The sequence below is a fragment of the Zalophus californianus genome, chromosome 2, assembly GCF_009762305.2.
Source record: "Zalophus californianus isolate mZalCal1 chromosome 2, mZalCal1.pri.v2, whole genome shotgun sequence".
In the NCBI taxonomy this organism is placed as follows: Eukaryota; Metazoa; Chordata; class Mammalia; order Carnivora; family Otariidae; genus Zalophus; species Zalophus californianus.
This window is the reverse complement of record NC_045596.1, coordinates 130,453,382-130,468,496: the sequence shown is the minus strand read 5'-3', so window position 1 is coordinate 130,468,496 and position 15,115 is coordinate 130,453,382. Positions and strand designations below refer to the sequence as shown.

The 15,115-nt window shown below is 36.4% G+C and overlaps 1 protein-coding gene across 4 annotated transcripts in view; it reads left to right on the top strand.

The window, feature by feature from the left end:
• The window catches only part of MAP9 (microtubule associated protein 9), a 30,607-nt gene extending 25,824 nt beyond the window's left edge, over window positions 1-4,783 (top strand). For 3 of the 4 annotated variants that reach the window (XM_027599829.2, XM_027599828.2, XM_027599832.2), the window contains one exon: window positions 734-2,818. In XM_027599829.2, the coding sequence (XP_027455630.1) occupies window positions 734-856 (123 nt within the window). In that variant the 3' untranslated portion in view covers window positions 857-2,818. Of the gene's footprint in view, window positions 1-733; window positions 2,819-3,309 lie in introns of those variants that run through there. The other variant, XR_003520951.1, reaches the window with a different exon arrangement.
• Window positions 4,784-15,115: the final 10,332 nt, after the last annotated feature.

Sequence of the window (15,115 nt, the reverse complement as noted above, 5' to 3'; positions counted from 1 at the left end):
ATATAGTTAGATGAGCCAGATAATTGAGCAAAAAATTCACAAAAAGGCTAAGAAATAAAAATGTGCTCAAGCTTAATAATAAATAAGCAAAGAAACATGAGACTTAATTTTCAACTATTTATAAAAATTTTGAAGTATCCCTGCTGTCATGGCATATTCAACCTTTGTACCCAGTAAATTTAGTTCTGAGAATCTGTTCTCGGAAAGACATCACTAGGGGCGCCTGGGTGGCTCAGTTGGTTAAGCGTCTGCCTTCGCCTCAGGTCATGATCCCAGGCTCCTGGGATCAAGCCCCGCATCGGGCTCCCTGCTCAGCAGGGAGCCTGCTTCTCCCTCTCTCTCTGCCTGCCACTCTGCCTACTTGTGTTCTCTCGCTCTGTCAAATAAATAAATAAAATCTTTAAAAAAAAAGAGAGACATCACTAACTTCTCATAATTATACTCTTTGAGTTACAGAATTATAGGTCTTTTTTCCCCCATTTTTTCATAACTTTGTTTAAATATTACCACTTTTAATATGAAAAAATAAGTGATCAAGTGGTGCATTAATACCTGTTGGTAGTATACTTATAAATGAGCAATATTCTCAGCCACTATTCCTTTATAACCAGTTAAATAGGAAGTGACATTTAAATGTCTTATAATAGATTACTTTGTTCTTTAGCAAGCAACTTGATTTGAAAATAATGCTTATATATGCATATAAATTTATAGTTTTCTATTTTCTTTTTAGGAAAAAAAAGAAAGGCAAGAAAGAATTGAACGAAAACAAAAGAAGCGTCATTCCTTTCTTGAAAATGAGGCACTTCCTCCCTGGAGCCCTCCAAGCAGAACTGTGTTCTCAAAAGTGTTTTGATGATTCTCATTTTTACATTATTTAGTTATTTATCAATTCTCCATTTTAGCCACTATTTATTCAATTAGTTATAGTTAGAAGAGTCTATTTTAATTAAGTGCCAGCCATTTCCACTGACAATGGGAAAAATGCTTTGGTGTTTAATCAGTGAAATGATTGAAAGCATTTTTTTGGACTGTAGATAAACTGCCTCAAATGAGAAGGTAAAAATCAGATTGCTCTTACCATTCTAATGACTCTATCATGTCCTCACAGTCCTTACAATCAGATGATCCATGGTCACTTTCTCTAAGCTGTGCATGGTATTTAAGTGTGTTTATTCCCCAGAATGAAAAGGAAACCATCTAGGTACTATAATCATTGAAATAATTGAATCTCTGAATGATTGTGCATCTAGATTCAGGTTTTAAAAGGAATCGTTGCTGGATGTGTGTGTGTGTGTGTGTGTGTGTGTGTGTGTATTATTCCCCCCCCAAAACTGATCTTAAGCTCGAGCAGTTGCACTTAAACTGTGCAAGTTAGAGTTTCAGTCAGTTGAGGCAGTAGTTCAGTAGAACTTGAATCATCAAGGCATTTTATTTAAAACGTTTGCCTTATGTTTTAATATGAGTTTTATCTGTCTCAGATCTTAACGTGACAATCGTAGGCACTTTATAATGACTAGACCTCTGAAATTTGTCTTCTAAATTCTATCTCACTTTATTATTTCAGTGGTACCAAAAAAAAAAATATATCAATTTCTTGGTAGTGAATATACTTACACAGTAGTTATGGAAATTCCGTAAGAGCTCAAGGTCATTATCACTGTTAATAATTTTTTCCAGACTAAAGCCATAAAGGTGATAAAGGCAATTTTTGATCTCTTAGCTTATCCCAGAGTCTTAAAGCTTATATTTAGAAGACAGCTGTATAGGAAGACAATTTGTAGAAAATGCCCAAAGAATCTTTATTTATTTATCTGATCACTGCATATCTTTATATTAGTTGGACTTGTACTTGAACTGCTCAGCTAGTTTATCACAGACCAAATGTATGCTCTCAGAGCTGAAATACTACTTTAGCCAATGATGCCATGCAATGATGGATGAGAATAAATAATTACTATTTATTAAGCACCTAATGTGTACCCTCTGCTGGATCTTTACAAATGTCAATTCTTATCTTTACAGCAGTTATTCAATTTAGGTGTTATTTTGCAGATAAAAAGTCCTGAGACTTGGAGAAATACCTTGCCATACATTTAGCATGTGACTGAATTGGGATTAGAATTAAGTCTTTCTCCCTCCAGAATCAATATGCTCATTTTTATGCTCTGTATTATATCAACTTTACAAACACATTTTACCTCTCAGATCCTAAAATCATGTATTGTTATCCAGAGATTATCTTTCCTTTAAGAAATATCTGTTTGTTATTAGAGATGGTGAACTTTATTAGATCTATGAAATGAAAGACGTTTCCATAATATTTAAAGATATAGTCAAATGCCTTGCACCTACTGTTAGAATGTCAGGAAAGCCAGCAGGTTGTGGAACATAGCCTTTCAGATAGTCACTCAGGAGGTTTCACTCAGAGGATTAACCTCGGTGTGGTGTGTGTGCAAGATAAGGAAGATCTCATGGATCACTTTCTATGATCACATTAGTGCTACAGATAAATTTGTTTTACATTTATAAACAAAACTAGAAGCCTTTTTATACTGCCAGGAACTAGGAGCATACTTCAAACTTGAAACTATGATTATCAATGTGTATTATCAGTATGGGATTTAGCTCCTTTCTTTTTCACCAAATATATATATGGTGCCTACCAGAATGAATCGTTGTTTCTGGTATCGAATTAGCTATTCAGAGCTAAAAAGGTATTTGCAAATTTCAGGAAAGTAAAAGAAAGAAAGATCAGGGATATGAGATCATAAATGTATGTGTCATAAATTTCATATTAAATATTTGCTTAAACTTCACAATTATTTTCTTCTTTATTATATTTCGTAGCTTGCCATTATCGTTTCTTAGTTGTGAACATTGAATGAAATGAGTAATTAAAGCATATGGCATTGTTTACATTTATTGCCTATCAAGAGCCCTGCATTACCCCACTTCATGTATGTGAGAAGAAAGTTAACATAGGCAGGGTTCATAATGCTTATTTGACATACACTTTTAGCATACGAGAAGAAATCTCCGCTTTCCTGGCCAGTCTAGCACTCAAAGGAGAATATAGAGGTGACCTGTATTAGGGAGTTCCTAAAAAGAAGTCTAAATACTAATTTCTTAGCACTGCTTGTGAAGTAGGATCAAAAGAGAAATTGAGGTGTTCGCAAAGACCCAGCAAGTCGTTTCCCTCAAAACGGGAAGTTTGTCTTACTATGATAAATAATATATTATTTCCAGTGTACAGCGACCCGTACTGGTCAGTTATCTAGTTGAATGAAATCCTCTCTTCTCCTGCAGCAGAAATAAAGCTGAGTTTTGGGAGCTGGGTGAAAGTCAAGTACTGTTTACTTTCTGAGATCCGAAGAGGCGAATCAAGCCTGGTAATATTCTCTTGAATGTATTTATCTGTTTAAGGTGTATGAGTTCCCCATATGTCCTTAAAAGTATCAAATATCAATATACATATTTGCTCATCAAGTTTTCATTAATTTATAATAAGAGGGAATTCAAATTCAAATTAAGGACACTAAAAGCCTATAGGTTTTCAGATGAAACTTCTAGTTTTGTAAATTGTATTGATCCCTTGAATGCCGACACTTCAAAGTAAAGAAATTAAGAATTTAATGAATATTTTAAGACATTGCTGAAAAGAGTTTCCCGAGAAATTTACTTATCGGTACAAAAAATAAAATTTTAGACACAATGTATTTTCCATAGCAACCAAGAAAATAGTGTTACATAAATAAAGAGAAACTATATGGCATTTTGGATCAGAAAGAAGAGGCAGTTTTCTTAAAGGAGATAAAAAGTATTCAGGGATAACAATTTTTCAGTGGTTTGTATCATATCATGTTTTGAAAATGTTAGTGGTTCATTTATTGTTTTAATAGTATTGAAACCGATATTTTTCACTGTTGCCAAAGCAGTAGCTGATAATAGTTAAGTATCCACAGTGGTATTACCTTGGAGGGATAAAACTGCATCTGGAAGGGTTTTTAATACTTTAATAAAACTGGCCCAAACCCTATTTCCAAGGTGAACAAGACTACTCTGACTCATCCAAGCCCATACCACTAACCATAAGAATCCCGAGTTAGAGATCAGGTGTCCAGTTTTCTAGTGTAATCAGCCCACCATTCCACAATTTTGACAATCTGATAAAACTTTTCACGCTAACTTTTGTAACCATGGTCATTTTCAACTTGGTTCATTGTGATCCTCTCAGATGCTCCCTTATTCTTCCAGTGCCTTCTCCATTACTCCACCAGATCAAGGCTCTTTGGGCACCTACACTACTACTTCATGGGTCGGGGAGAACTGAAGTTTCTCAAGCCCTGAGTCACAGGCGAAGATACAATGGAAAAAAAGGAATTTCACAAAGTGGGAGAAATTGCATGTTACTCAAAGTAGTTCCCAAGAATAAACTAGCAGAGAAAAATTTTCCTGATGTCATCTTGGCTCTAATTTCAGTAGTGCTATATTAACAGGTATTTAGATCCATATGCTTCCATGCTACACAAAGCAAAGATATTATCAATTGCCCTGCTTCCTAGGTACATTGCTTAACTGAAGACTTCCCTGAATTCTTTTTGTTTCAAAATTTTATGTGATTTGATTATTTTGAAACATGTTACATGTAACCGTATAATGTTAACTAAATTATTGGTATTAAATTAGGATGTTGTTTTAAGAATTACTTGAGGAGATGTATTTAATGTCTGCTTTTTAGTAGCATACTTCGTGTTGTGCTAAATTAAAGTTAACCATTCAAGATTTATTTTTGTTGGGTGACATTATTTTTTGATTGTGCCAAATTTCATTTCATAACTTTGGAAAATGTGATATGAGCTTTATTTGTGGGCTAACAAAATAATCATTGCCTTTTGCAGCAACATGGATGGATCTAGAGAATATTATGCTAAGGGAAATAAGCCAGTCAGAGAAAGACAAATACCATATGATTTCACTGATATGTGTAATTTAAAAAACAAACAAAACAAAAAAGAGACAAACCAAAAAACAGACTCTTAACTATAAAGAACAAAGTGGTGGTTACCAGAGGGGAGGTGGGTGGGGGATGGGTGAAGTAGGTGAAGAGGATGAAGAGCACACTTGTCATGATGAGCACTGAGAAATGTATAGAATTGTGCAGTCACTATATTGTACACCTGAACCTAATATAACACTGTATGCTAACTACGCCAGAATTTTTTTAAAAAGTTGAAATAATCATATTATGCTGATACACCTTTTACTAGAAATGACTGAAAAATTTTTTTAAATGACTGAAAATTTGGATATAAACTTTTACTTGAAATACTACACAAATTACAAAAGTAATGTAATTATAAAATTATCAAATAGTTAAAAAGTGCAAATAGCAAAAATAACACGCATTCCCATCTCCCCAAAATAATCATAGTTCACATATTTTGTACTCTTCCAGCTTTTAATTCCCAGTGCATTTTTTCCTGTAGTTGAAATTAAATGGAGGATGAAGAAAATAGAGATACAATTCCCTCTCTCTCTTTCTGTTTTTCTCTGTGTCTCTGTCTCTCTCCCCGGCTACCTGTATGTGTATACATAGGTGTTGTATTTCTATATATGTCTATATATCTCTATATATACAGATATGTATAGTTGAGTGGAAAACTCGGGTAACCAAATATGCAGTTTGATCTCCTTTTCTATTTTAAAGAGTAAAAAGTTTGAATTTATGCATGTAATCATAGGTGTTGTACTTCTATATATATCTGGTTACCAGAGTTTCTACATATATTTGGTTACCCAAGTTTTCCACTCAGCAATATATAATGAACATATTTCCATGCTATTATGATTTTTCTAATAATCTTTGATGCTGCAACTACAATTTAACCTATTTTGGGCAATTTGTTTCCTTATAAATGTTTACTATAGTAAGTAATAATACAGCCAACATTCTTGTAATCAATATCCTTGTTATTAAGAGGGTGGACCTCATTAAATCTATAAAAGGAAAAAAGAATTCATAATATTTAAGGAGTTAGTCAAATGCTTTGTATCTGGTATTAGAATGTTAGGCAGGGTGCCTGGGTGGCTCAGTCAAGTGTTGGACTCTTGATTTCAGATCAGGTCATGATGTCAGGGTCCTGAGGAGCTCTGAATTGGGTTCCACACTGAGCGTGGAGCCCGCTTAAGATTCTCTCACTCCCTTTCCCTCTGGCCCTCTCCCTTCCGCCCCTCCCCACTTGCATTGTCCTTTTTAAAAAAAAAAAAAAGAAAGCCAGCAGGATGTGGAACTTAGGCTTTGTGTGCAAGAAAAGAAAGACGTCATGGATCACTTTGTCAGATCCCATCATCACTATAGATAAAAGAAATTTCCTAAACAAAACTAGAAACCTTTTTATATTGCCAGAACTACAAGACATGGCACGGGAGTTGTTTAATGGGTACAGAAATTCCGTTTCTCAAGATGAAAGGAGATGGAGATTGGCTGCACCACAGTGTGAATGTGCTTAGCTCTACTGACCTGTACATTTAAAAATGGGTGAGATGGTAAATTTTATGCGTATTTTACCACAATTCAAAAAAAAACTTCACAGCAAAACACAATGCTTACTCATTCATCTACAGGAGAGATATAGAGGAAACTTCTCCCCTAATTAGAGCTATGTCTTTTCTTTTGGTCTGATCAGATCGACTTGCTCATCCCAGAGGACACATCCTTGATTCAATTACAGTTTCGAGGCATGTCCTAGCTGCTCGGCTTCAACCGAGATTAAACACTGAGAAGAAAAGAAACATTTCAACCACACCTCCTAAATAACTCCTCCTTTCAGATTTTTTTTTTCTTGGATATTCTTGCCCACTTAATTTTGAGATAAGCTTTAGGGTCCTTTTTAGGCTTTTAAAACAAAATTACAATTCGTGGTAGAATTGCAATGCACAATGAGAAAATCTGTTGGTTTGAAAAAGAATAAAAACTAATCCCTTTCTGAAACTGATTAATGTTCACTTGTATTTTTGTAGAGATCCATTTCACTCTTAAAATTGATGAACCTATGGTGCTCATGGATTCCCTTTGGGGAAAATCCACTGTGATCCCTACTCATCTTACATATACCCAGAGTAACTTAGTTACTTTCTTTTCTTCGCTGTTTCCTTGCTTAAATAACTGTTATTGAAGGTCTCACCTTTGTAGGTGAATGAATGTATGTATTTCCCCAGCTTAAGGGCTTTATGAGGACAGGAACAATATTTTACACATCTTGGTATTTCTACTTTATCAGTGGGGCCTAGATGAATATTTCTTGGCTAATAAAAGGGCAAGTTAAAAATAGAATATAAAAGACTGCATATGTGTTTATAGTGACTATATAGTACATATATGAACAAGGACCCTATTATTTGAAAAAATTATATAAATTATTTTATATATAATTAAAATGGCTTTAAAATGAGTATGATAACTATTGCAAATAAAATAAATGTCACATCATTTTTTTCAGCCCAAAACAAAACAAAAATTTTAAAAATGGAAAACTCTCTGTGTGCATGTGTGTGTGTGTGACTGCATTAAGTTGGAAAACCTCATTTATATTCTAGCATTCACAATTAAATAGATTGAGCCCTATTAAGCAAAATCCTTTCTTTCTTGGTAGCCTTCCTATGGTACTATTCAGCAACAAAAAAGAAGGAATGAAGGAAGGGAGGGAGGAGGGGGGAAAGATAGCAAGCAAGCAAGCCCAGGGCTCACCGGCTCATTCAGTCTAAAGGATGAAACTCAGTAGAATAATCTATTAACTAAAGCTTAAATTCAGATATACCAAGTGTGGATGCTGAAACTAGACTCAACAGTGAGCCCTCATTCCGGGTGAGTGGAGGACATGGTCACTCTGTGGCTACTTTTATCTCATTACTAGATTTAGAACTCAGAATTACACCTTTAAAGCTTGTGATTGTGATTTCCCCAAGGCTACCAGATGTTGATTGTCCCATATCAAAACTGCTCATTTATCAAGCAGTGAACAAGCTGCCATGTGTGAGACTCTTCCATGAACATTAGGGATTTGGCAATAATCACCGCTGCTTTCAAGGAACTTACAGTAAAGTCAGGAGGAGGCAAACAAAAATCACCTGAACAAATATACAAATCAAACAATTTCAGTCTCTGATAAATACTGTGAAGAAGATAAAGTAGTTTAATGTGATAGAGCACGACCACGTTGTGGAAGATTGCTTTTCAGCAGGAAGATAGAAGAGGCATCTCTGAAGAAAAAACATGTGAGTTGTGACCTGAAATGAGAAGGCAAGCCTGGGGAGACTTGTTGGAAAAACAGTCCAAGCAGCAAGAACATTGAGTGCAGAGGCTTTGAGGAGGGAAAATGGCAACATGGTGGGTGGTGAACAAGAAGCAGAGAGGAAGGAAATGGGGTCAGAGAGGAAGTTAGGTTATATAGAGAGTCTGAGCCATTTTAAGAAGTCTGTATGTTATTCCAAGTGCAATGGAAGAGTTTTAGTTGAGGTGAAGTGAAGTGACATACACTTTGAAAAGTTCTCTCAGGCTACTATGTGAGGGGTGACCGTCAGGAGATTTCTTTACTAGCCCAGATAAGGACTGACGGAGACTTCGTCTGGGGTTGTAGCACTGGAGGTAATAAAAAGTGGTTGGATTTGATATGTGTTTGGAAGGTAGAGAAATAGACGTTTCTAATGGATAGAATATGAGGTATGAGGGTGAAAATCAGCAATGGCATCAGGGGTTTCATTCCAGCCTGAGTGAATGGATGAATGGCGATGCCCTTTATTCAGACAGGCTTGAAGGCGACAGATTTGGGGATGCAGGATATGGAGGTGGATCATACATTTGCAGGGACGGATGCCAGGGGTCTCCAATCCTAGTGAAGAGATTAGGGAATGGAGTGGCCGACTGACCCAAATTTGTGTCTGGCCCCGCATGCTCTTTAACTAGCACATGCCATACAGAACCCCATGGCACACTCATAGTTCCAGAAGGTTTATTAGTATGGGCCATGATCTGTCCCAGGAAGCAATGGTATCCCAAGACAACCCATGCCCTGTGTCGAGTCCGGTCTCGATGCCGACCAGCCCTGCTCTTGCTGTTTGGAAAGCCTTTTTTGCCTTCTTTTCCCACCACATTGAGCAGGAGGCATTTCAGTCCATCATGACAAAGGGTCATGAAAAAGAAGTATCTCTGTGTTTGCACTTCCCGGAAGCTGCTCGGTCCCTGTGCCACTTTCCTCACTCCTTTTCCAACAATTCTCCAATTCTGCATAATAATAAATACCTATGAAGATCAATGTTTGTCAAACAAAGCACAAACGCAAACTGAATATTGTATTCCAGAGCTAATAGCTTGTAGGTTCACAAAATCCTAGATTCACAAGTGCTGACATTGTGGTAATAAGAAATAAATATTTCGTATTCACTTCTGGCACAGAGCTCCTGTAACTCTTGAAATCTCTTAAGGGATGAGAGCAACCAGGGTGTCTTTTGTTATGTTAATAAGGTGACTGTACTGTAGGAGGAAGGCCGGTTGCTGGGAGACCCGACCATGTGATCGGAGGGTTGGAACGTTCAGTCCTGCTCCAGGGAGGGGAGAGGGGCTGGAGGTTGAATCAATTGCCAGAGGCCGATGATTTCATCGTCATAGTTTTAGGTAATGAAACTTCCATAAAAACCCAAGTGAAAGGGGTTTGGGGAGCTTCCAGGTTGGTGAACATGTAGAGATTTGGGGAAAGTAACACACTGGGATAGGGCATGGAAGCTCAGCGCCTTTTCCCCATACCCTGCCCTCTGGATCTCTTTCTGAATCCTCAGGCTGTTCCTTTTACTACATCTTTTTACAATAAACCAGTAATCTAGTAAGTAAAATGTTTCTCTGAGTTCCATGAGCCACCGTGGCCTATTAATCGAACCCAGGGAGGCCGTCGGAACCTCCAATCAGAAGCACAGGTGATAAATAACCTGGGTTTGCAACTAGCATCTGAGGTGGTGGGGGCTGGGGGCTGAGAGTTGGAGGGGTGGGGAGTCATGTAGGATGGAGCTCTTAACCTGTGGAATCTGATGCTCTCTGGGTACGGAGTGTCAGAATTGAGTTGAATTGTAGAACACTCAGCTGGTGTTGCAGAATTTCTTGTCGATGGTGTGGAAAAACCTCCACACATTGGAATTAAGGTACAGAATCCATTTAACAGGGTATAAAAGAGTACACAGTAAAAAATGTCTCCCTTTGCTGTTCTTGGCCACCAAGGTCCCTTTCCAAAAGGCAACTGTTATTAGTAATTTTTTGTTTGTCCTTCCAAAGATATTGTAAATATTAAAAGCATATAATTAGCTGTTCTTTGTTATGACCCTCAAATGATAATATACTAATATACTATGCTGCCCAGAGCTTATACCCTGGAAAACTTTCTAGACTAATGCATATAAAAATACTTTATTCTTACTTATAGTTTTATGCAATTATATTACATGGATATTTGATAATTTACTGAGATAGTTCCCTTTTAAAAGACCATTTATTTCCAATTCTTTGCAGGTATTATAGTGTCAAATAATAAATCAGACATATAGTTACATTACCATTAACATGCTATTTTATTTGTATACAAGGAAAACCAATCAATAAATTGATTTCATCTTAAAAAAAGAACTAACAGGATTTATATAAGAGGAAAAGTAAAGAAGAAAAAAGGAAGAAGAAAAAAACACCAACCAAGTGGAAATGTGACCTATGTTTTCCTCTTCTTGGGTAAACTGCTGATTAGCTGGCTGTTCTCTGGGGCCACTGGGGGTGTTCTGCCTTGGACAGCTGGATAGGTCACTGAAGGAAACAATTTCAGTTATTATGCAGTCTTTGAAAAGCCTTGAGATTTTTTTTTAATGTTTTCATCCATTTTTTATTTTATTAGATTTTTATTTATTTATTTATTTGAAAGAGAGAGAGAGAGAGAAAGAGCAGGGAGAGAGGCAAAGGGAGAGGGAGAAGCATATTCCCTGCTGAGCAGGGAGCCCAGTGCAGGGCTCTATCCCAGGACCCTGGGATCATGACCTGAGCCGAAGGCAGATGCTTAACCAACTGAGCCACCCAGGTGCCCCAACTTTGAGATTTTTAACCATAAAATACACCTGCCAAGTGATCTCCTCAGTGTCTTTGGTTAACACTTTGTCTTAATCAGGCCAGATCTGTACCAGTCCCTTCATCGGCATTTCTCACAGATGATACTGTAGAGAAGAATCTTGGGCACGTCATTTTACACGTGGATAAGCACCATCATAGCAACAACGCTGACAACTGGAATTGCTGGATTGAAAGATTTGTGCATTTTAACGATGAAAGCTATTGCCATATTGTCCTGCACAAAGGTTGCACCCACCGTGAGAAGAGGCAGGACACCATTACCTATGCAATGTGATATCCACCTTTTCTTCTTTAGCTCTAAATCACATTTAATTTCTAGTTTTTCAATACACACTGACTTGGCTTAGAACCCATAGAAATGTTATACAAGTTCCCTGTGAAATTTGTTCTCTATTAATTTGTTTTTAAATATATATGGAAAATGAAATTAATTTTGTTAGCCAATCCTGAGACAGACAACATTTAACACTCAGAGTCATCAATAATATTGTTTTTCTGATGTCAGACATAACATCTTGGACCCACAGCTCCACCGTTCCCCAAGAATGGATGTCTCATGTTGCAGAAATAAATAACCGAAGTTGTGATTCTTCCAGAATAAATATTTGGCCAGGTCAACTCATTTTCTCCATGCTAGTTATAGAGTTATAGAGGCTAGGTGACAAAATTTTCAATGATGCCTCCTTTTGTTAAAGAAGAAAGAAAATATGCATAATATTAATATTAAGTGGATAAACTTAATTAAAAAATTCAAAGGGAGGGGGAAGTAGTGTCATGAGATAGAGGAATGATTTTGGCAATATTAAGGATTCTATACCATATGGAAACCCAGTAAGTGAATTGGATGTGCCAAGTGTGAGTCTAGTTATAGAGTCTACCTGAATGGATAAAGCAGAGTGCCTGCCCTCATGTAGTTTATATTCTAGAAGGGAAGAGAAACACTGAACAAACAAACAAGCACACATATAATGTAATGTCCATCAGTTTCGTAGTATACTAACCTCTAAGCAGGTTAAGGAGATAGAATAACAGAAGCTAATAGAACTGTAAAGGATTATCAGAGGTCTATCTAAAGAGAATAATTCTAAGCAAAAACCTAAAAGGAGTGAATGAGAAACCATGCTAGTACCTGTAGAACAGGATTTGGACCTGTCGGATCTCATGGAGCATGATGCAGACTTTGTTTTCATTCTGAGTATATACTATAGAATTGGAGAATTAAGACCAGTAAATATCACAAGTTCTTATGATATTGAAAGTTTCCTTAGGTGTTTGGATGGACAATACACTAATACAATTTAGGAGGCAAGAGTATAGAAGCGGGAAGCTATCACAATTGTTCAGGAGAAAGATGGATAGTGCTTGAAGGAGGGGCTGCATCATCAAATTCCAGATGTGTTTTGAAGGCGATGCTGCACAATTTACTCATGGGTTGGGGGAGGGTGTGAGAAAAAACAGAAGCGTAAAAAATGGGCCAAACAACAGAATCAATGCCATTTATCAAACTCGGTGTCCCTTATCAATTGGTGGTGCCATTTATCAAACTGGGGACACTTGGAAATCAAGTTTGGGAGGGAAACAAAGAGTTTTTCTGTGAATACTGATTCCAAAAGGAGAGATCGTGTAGTTTGAATATTCAAATCAAAGGAAAGAAACTCCAGAAATATAAATTTGGGTGTTGGCAGCATACAGATGGTATGGTATAAAGTCATGGGATTAGATAAGATCACCTAGAGAGTGAGCATTATACAAAGAAGGGAAGGGGATCCCAAACTAAACCATAGAGTGACCCAACATTTCACGGTCAGAAAGACAAAAGGACATGGCCCGTATGACTGAGAAACATGGGCCAGTGTGGTAAGAGCAAATCCAAGAGAGGTGGGTTCCCTGGAAATCAAGAGAATAAAGTGTTTCCAGAGACGAATGATGTACAGTGTCACAGCTTTATGATACATCAAGTGATCAGGAGACTAACTATGTACCTGTTTGGTAAAACAGAAGTCCATGGAACTTGAAAATAAGATTTCAACAGAGTGATGGGATGAAGACCTGGTTAGGAGAAAGAGGGAAGAAAGGAAATAAAATTATAAGTATACACCACTCTGTCGATATGCTTGTCTACAACCAGAAACAGAGAAATGGGAGTGGGTATCATTGCTGAAGGAGATGTGGGGTCAAGGCTGGGATTATTTGTTTTTAAGATGGAGAATTTATAGCTTATTTACAATAATTATTTAACAAAAATGAAAAAGAATTGTGCCTCATGTCCTTTTAGGCAGTACAGAAATCAACTAATTTAGGTGAGAATTATCTATGCCATGCACACAATATTAGTATTTCCCTCCTCAGCAAGCACAATCTAATAAGGAAAAAATATCTTGAGTAATAAAATTAAAAATCAGTGCCTACAGACAGTAAAGATTTGTTACCCATCAAGGTTTTCAGGTCAATGTTACACATGTCTGCCCTCACTTTAAAAAAAAGAAAAAAAATATATTAACCAGTCATAAAAGCTGGCAACATGAATGTTTATTTGGAATATTTACAGACAAAAAAAAAGCATGGCTTTGGCTAAAATTCCCTAGGTAACAAATATGTCTACCTGGAAACTCATTTAAATAATTGTAATTGATATATTAACATGTAATTACAGAAAATATATTAAGTAAATATATCCACACACAATTATTTTTTATGTTGAAAGAAACATTTGTGAGGAAAATTAACAGAATATATGAATACTGAGGATTCATGTATAGTACACCAAAATCTTCATTAGTTGCTGAATGTCTCAGCTTAAACTACCCCCACATCAAGAAAAGGAAGGAAATGTCAATTTTCAAATAAATGATAATTATTATCATCCATGAGTCATGACAGCAAGTGAAATCTGTCATAAATATATAAATGTGGCTTCCAGATGTTTTTGACTGGGTGAAAGGTTTACTTATGAGTCATATAGGAGAGTTGCGTAATTAGAAACTCCCAGCAAGATAAATTAAAAAAAGAAGCTACTGTATTCCTCAACTGCCATCACATACTCAAACTAAACAAGGAGGTTGTTATCTGATTAATTAAAAATTAAAACAAGTTAAATTGAAATGTAAAAAATTGATTGAATGAACCAGTATACGGGAGATTTGCAGGGTTTATCCCTGAAAACTTTTATAAGTACTTTCTTGTTTCTTTTTTCTTTCCCCACATCATTTTAAAAGTATTTGTACACATTTATGATTTATCTCTTTCTTCTTGTGTCATGAATAAGAACCAACCACTTGAACACAGCTAGGTTTTCATGCAGCAAGTGGTCTTCAACAATGGAAGCAAAAGTTATAAATAGCCCTTGCACAGATATGATTATTTCTGTTAACTTTTGGCATTTGGTAAAAATAGACTGCTTTCTGAATTTTTTCTGGGTCTTTTTATCCCCCATATAGACAAATATGTGGAACCAAAAATTTAACAGTTTGGAGGTCATTATTACGCCTAGAATTACAGACATTGTCACTTACCTAATGAATATTTATTCTCCAGTTCTCCTTTGATAACAGAATCATAATTATGTCTCAGGCAACAAGGTATCTGGTTAAATAGAAATTTTCCATCCTTCCTATGGCTTGTGGTGACAAAGGACACACTGGCAGAAACCTGTGAGATTTGAGCTGATGTTTGCTGAGAAGTCTAGATAAGTTTCGACTTTTCTGATAGAAGGAGACAGATGCAGGGAGATTTTCTACTTTCTTCCTGCCTTGAACATAGCGTGTGAGCTGCAGCAGTCACGTTGCAAGAAAAGCAAGAGGTTCCCAGACACATTGGCTGCCAAAATAAGGCAATAATTGCAATAATTGCTACTTCTGGATCTATGTTCTTTTTTTTTTTTTTAACCTATGTTCTTATAAGGAAATTCAATCCCTAGATGTTTAAAGCTGCTAGGAACAGGCTTTTTATGACTTGGAA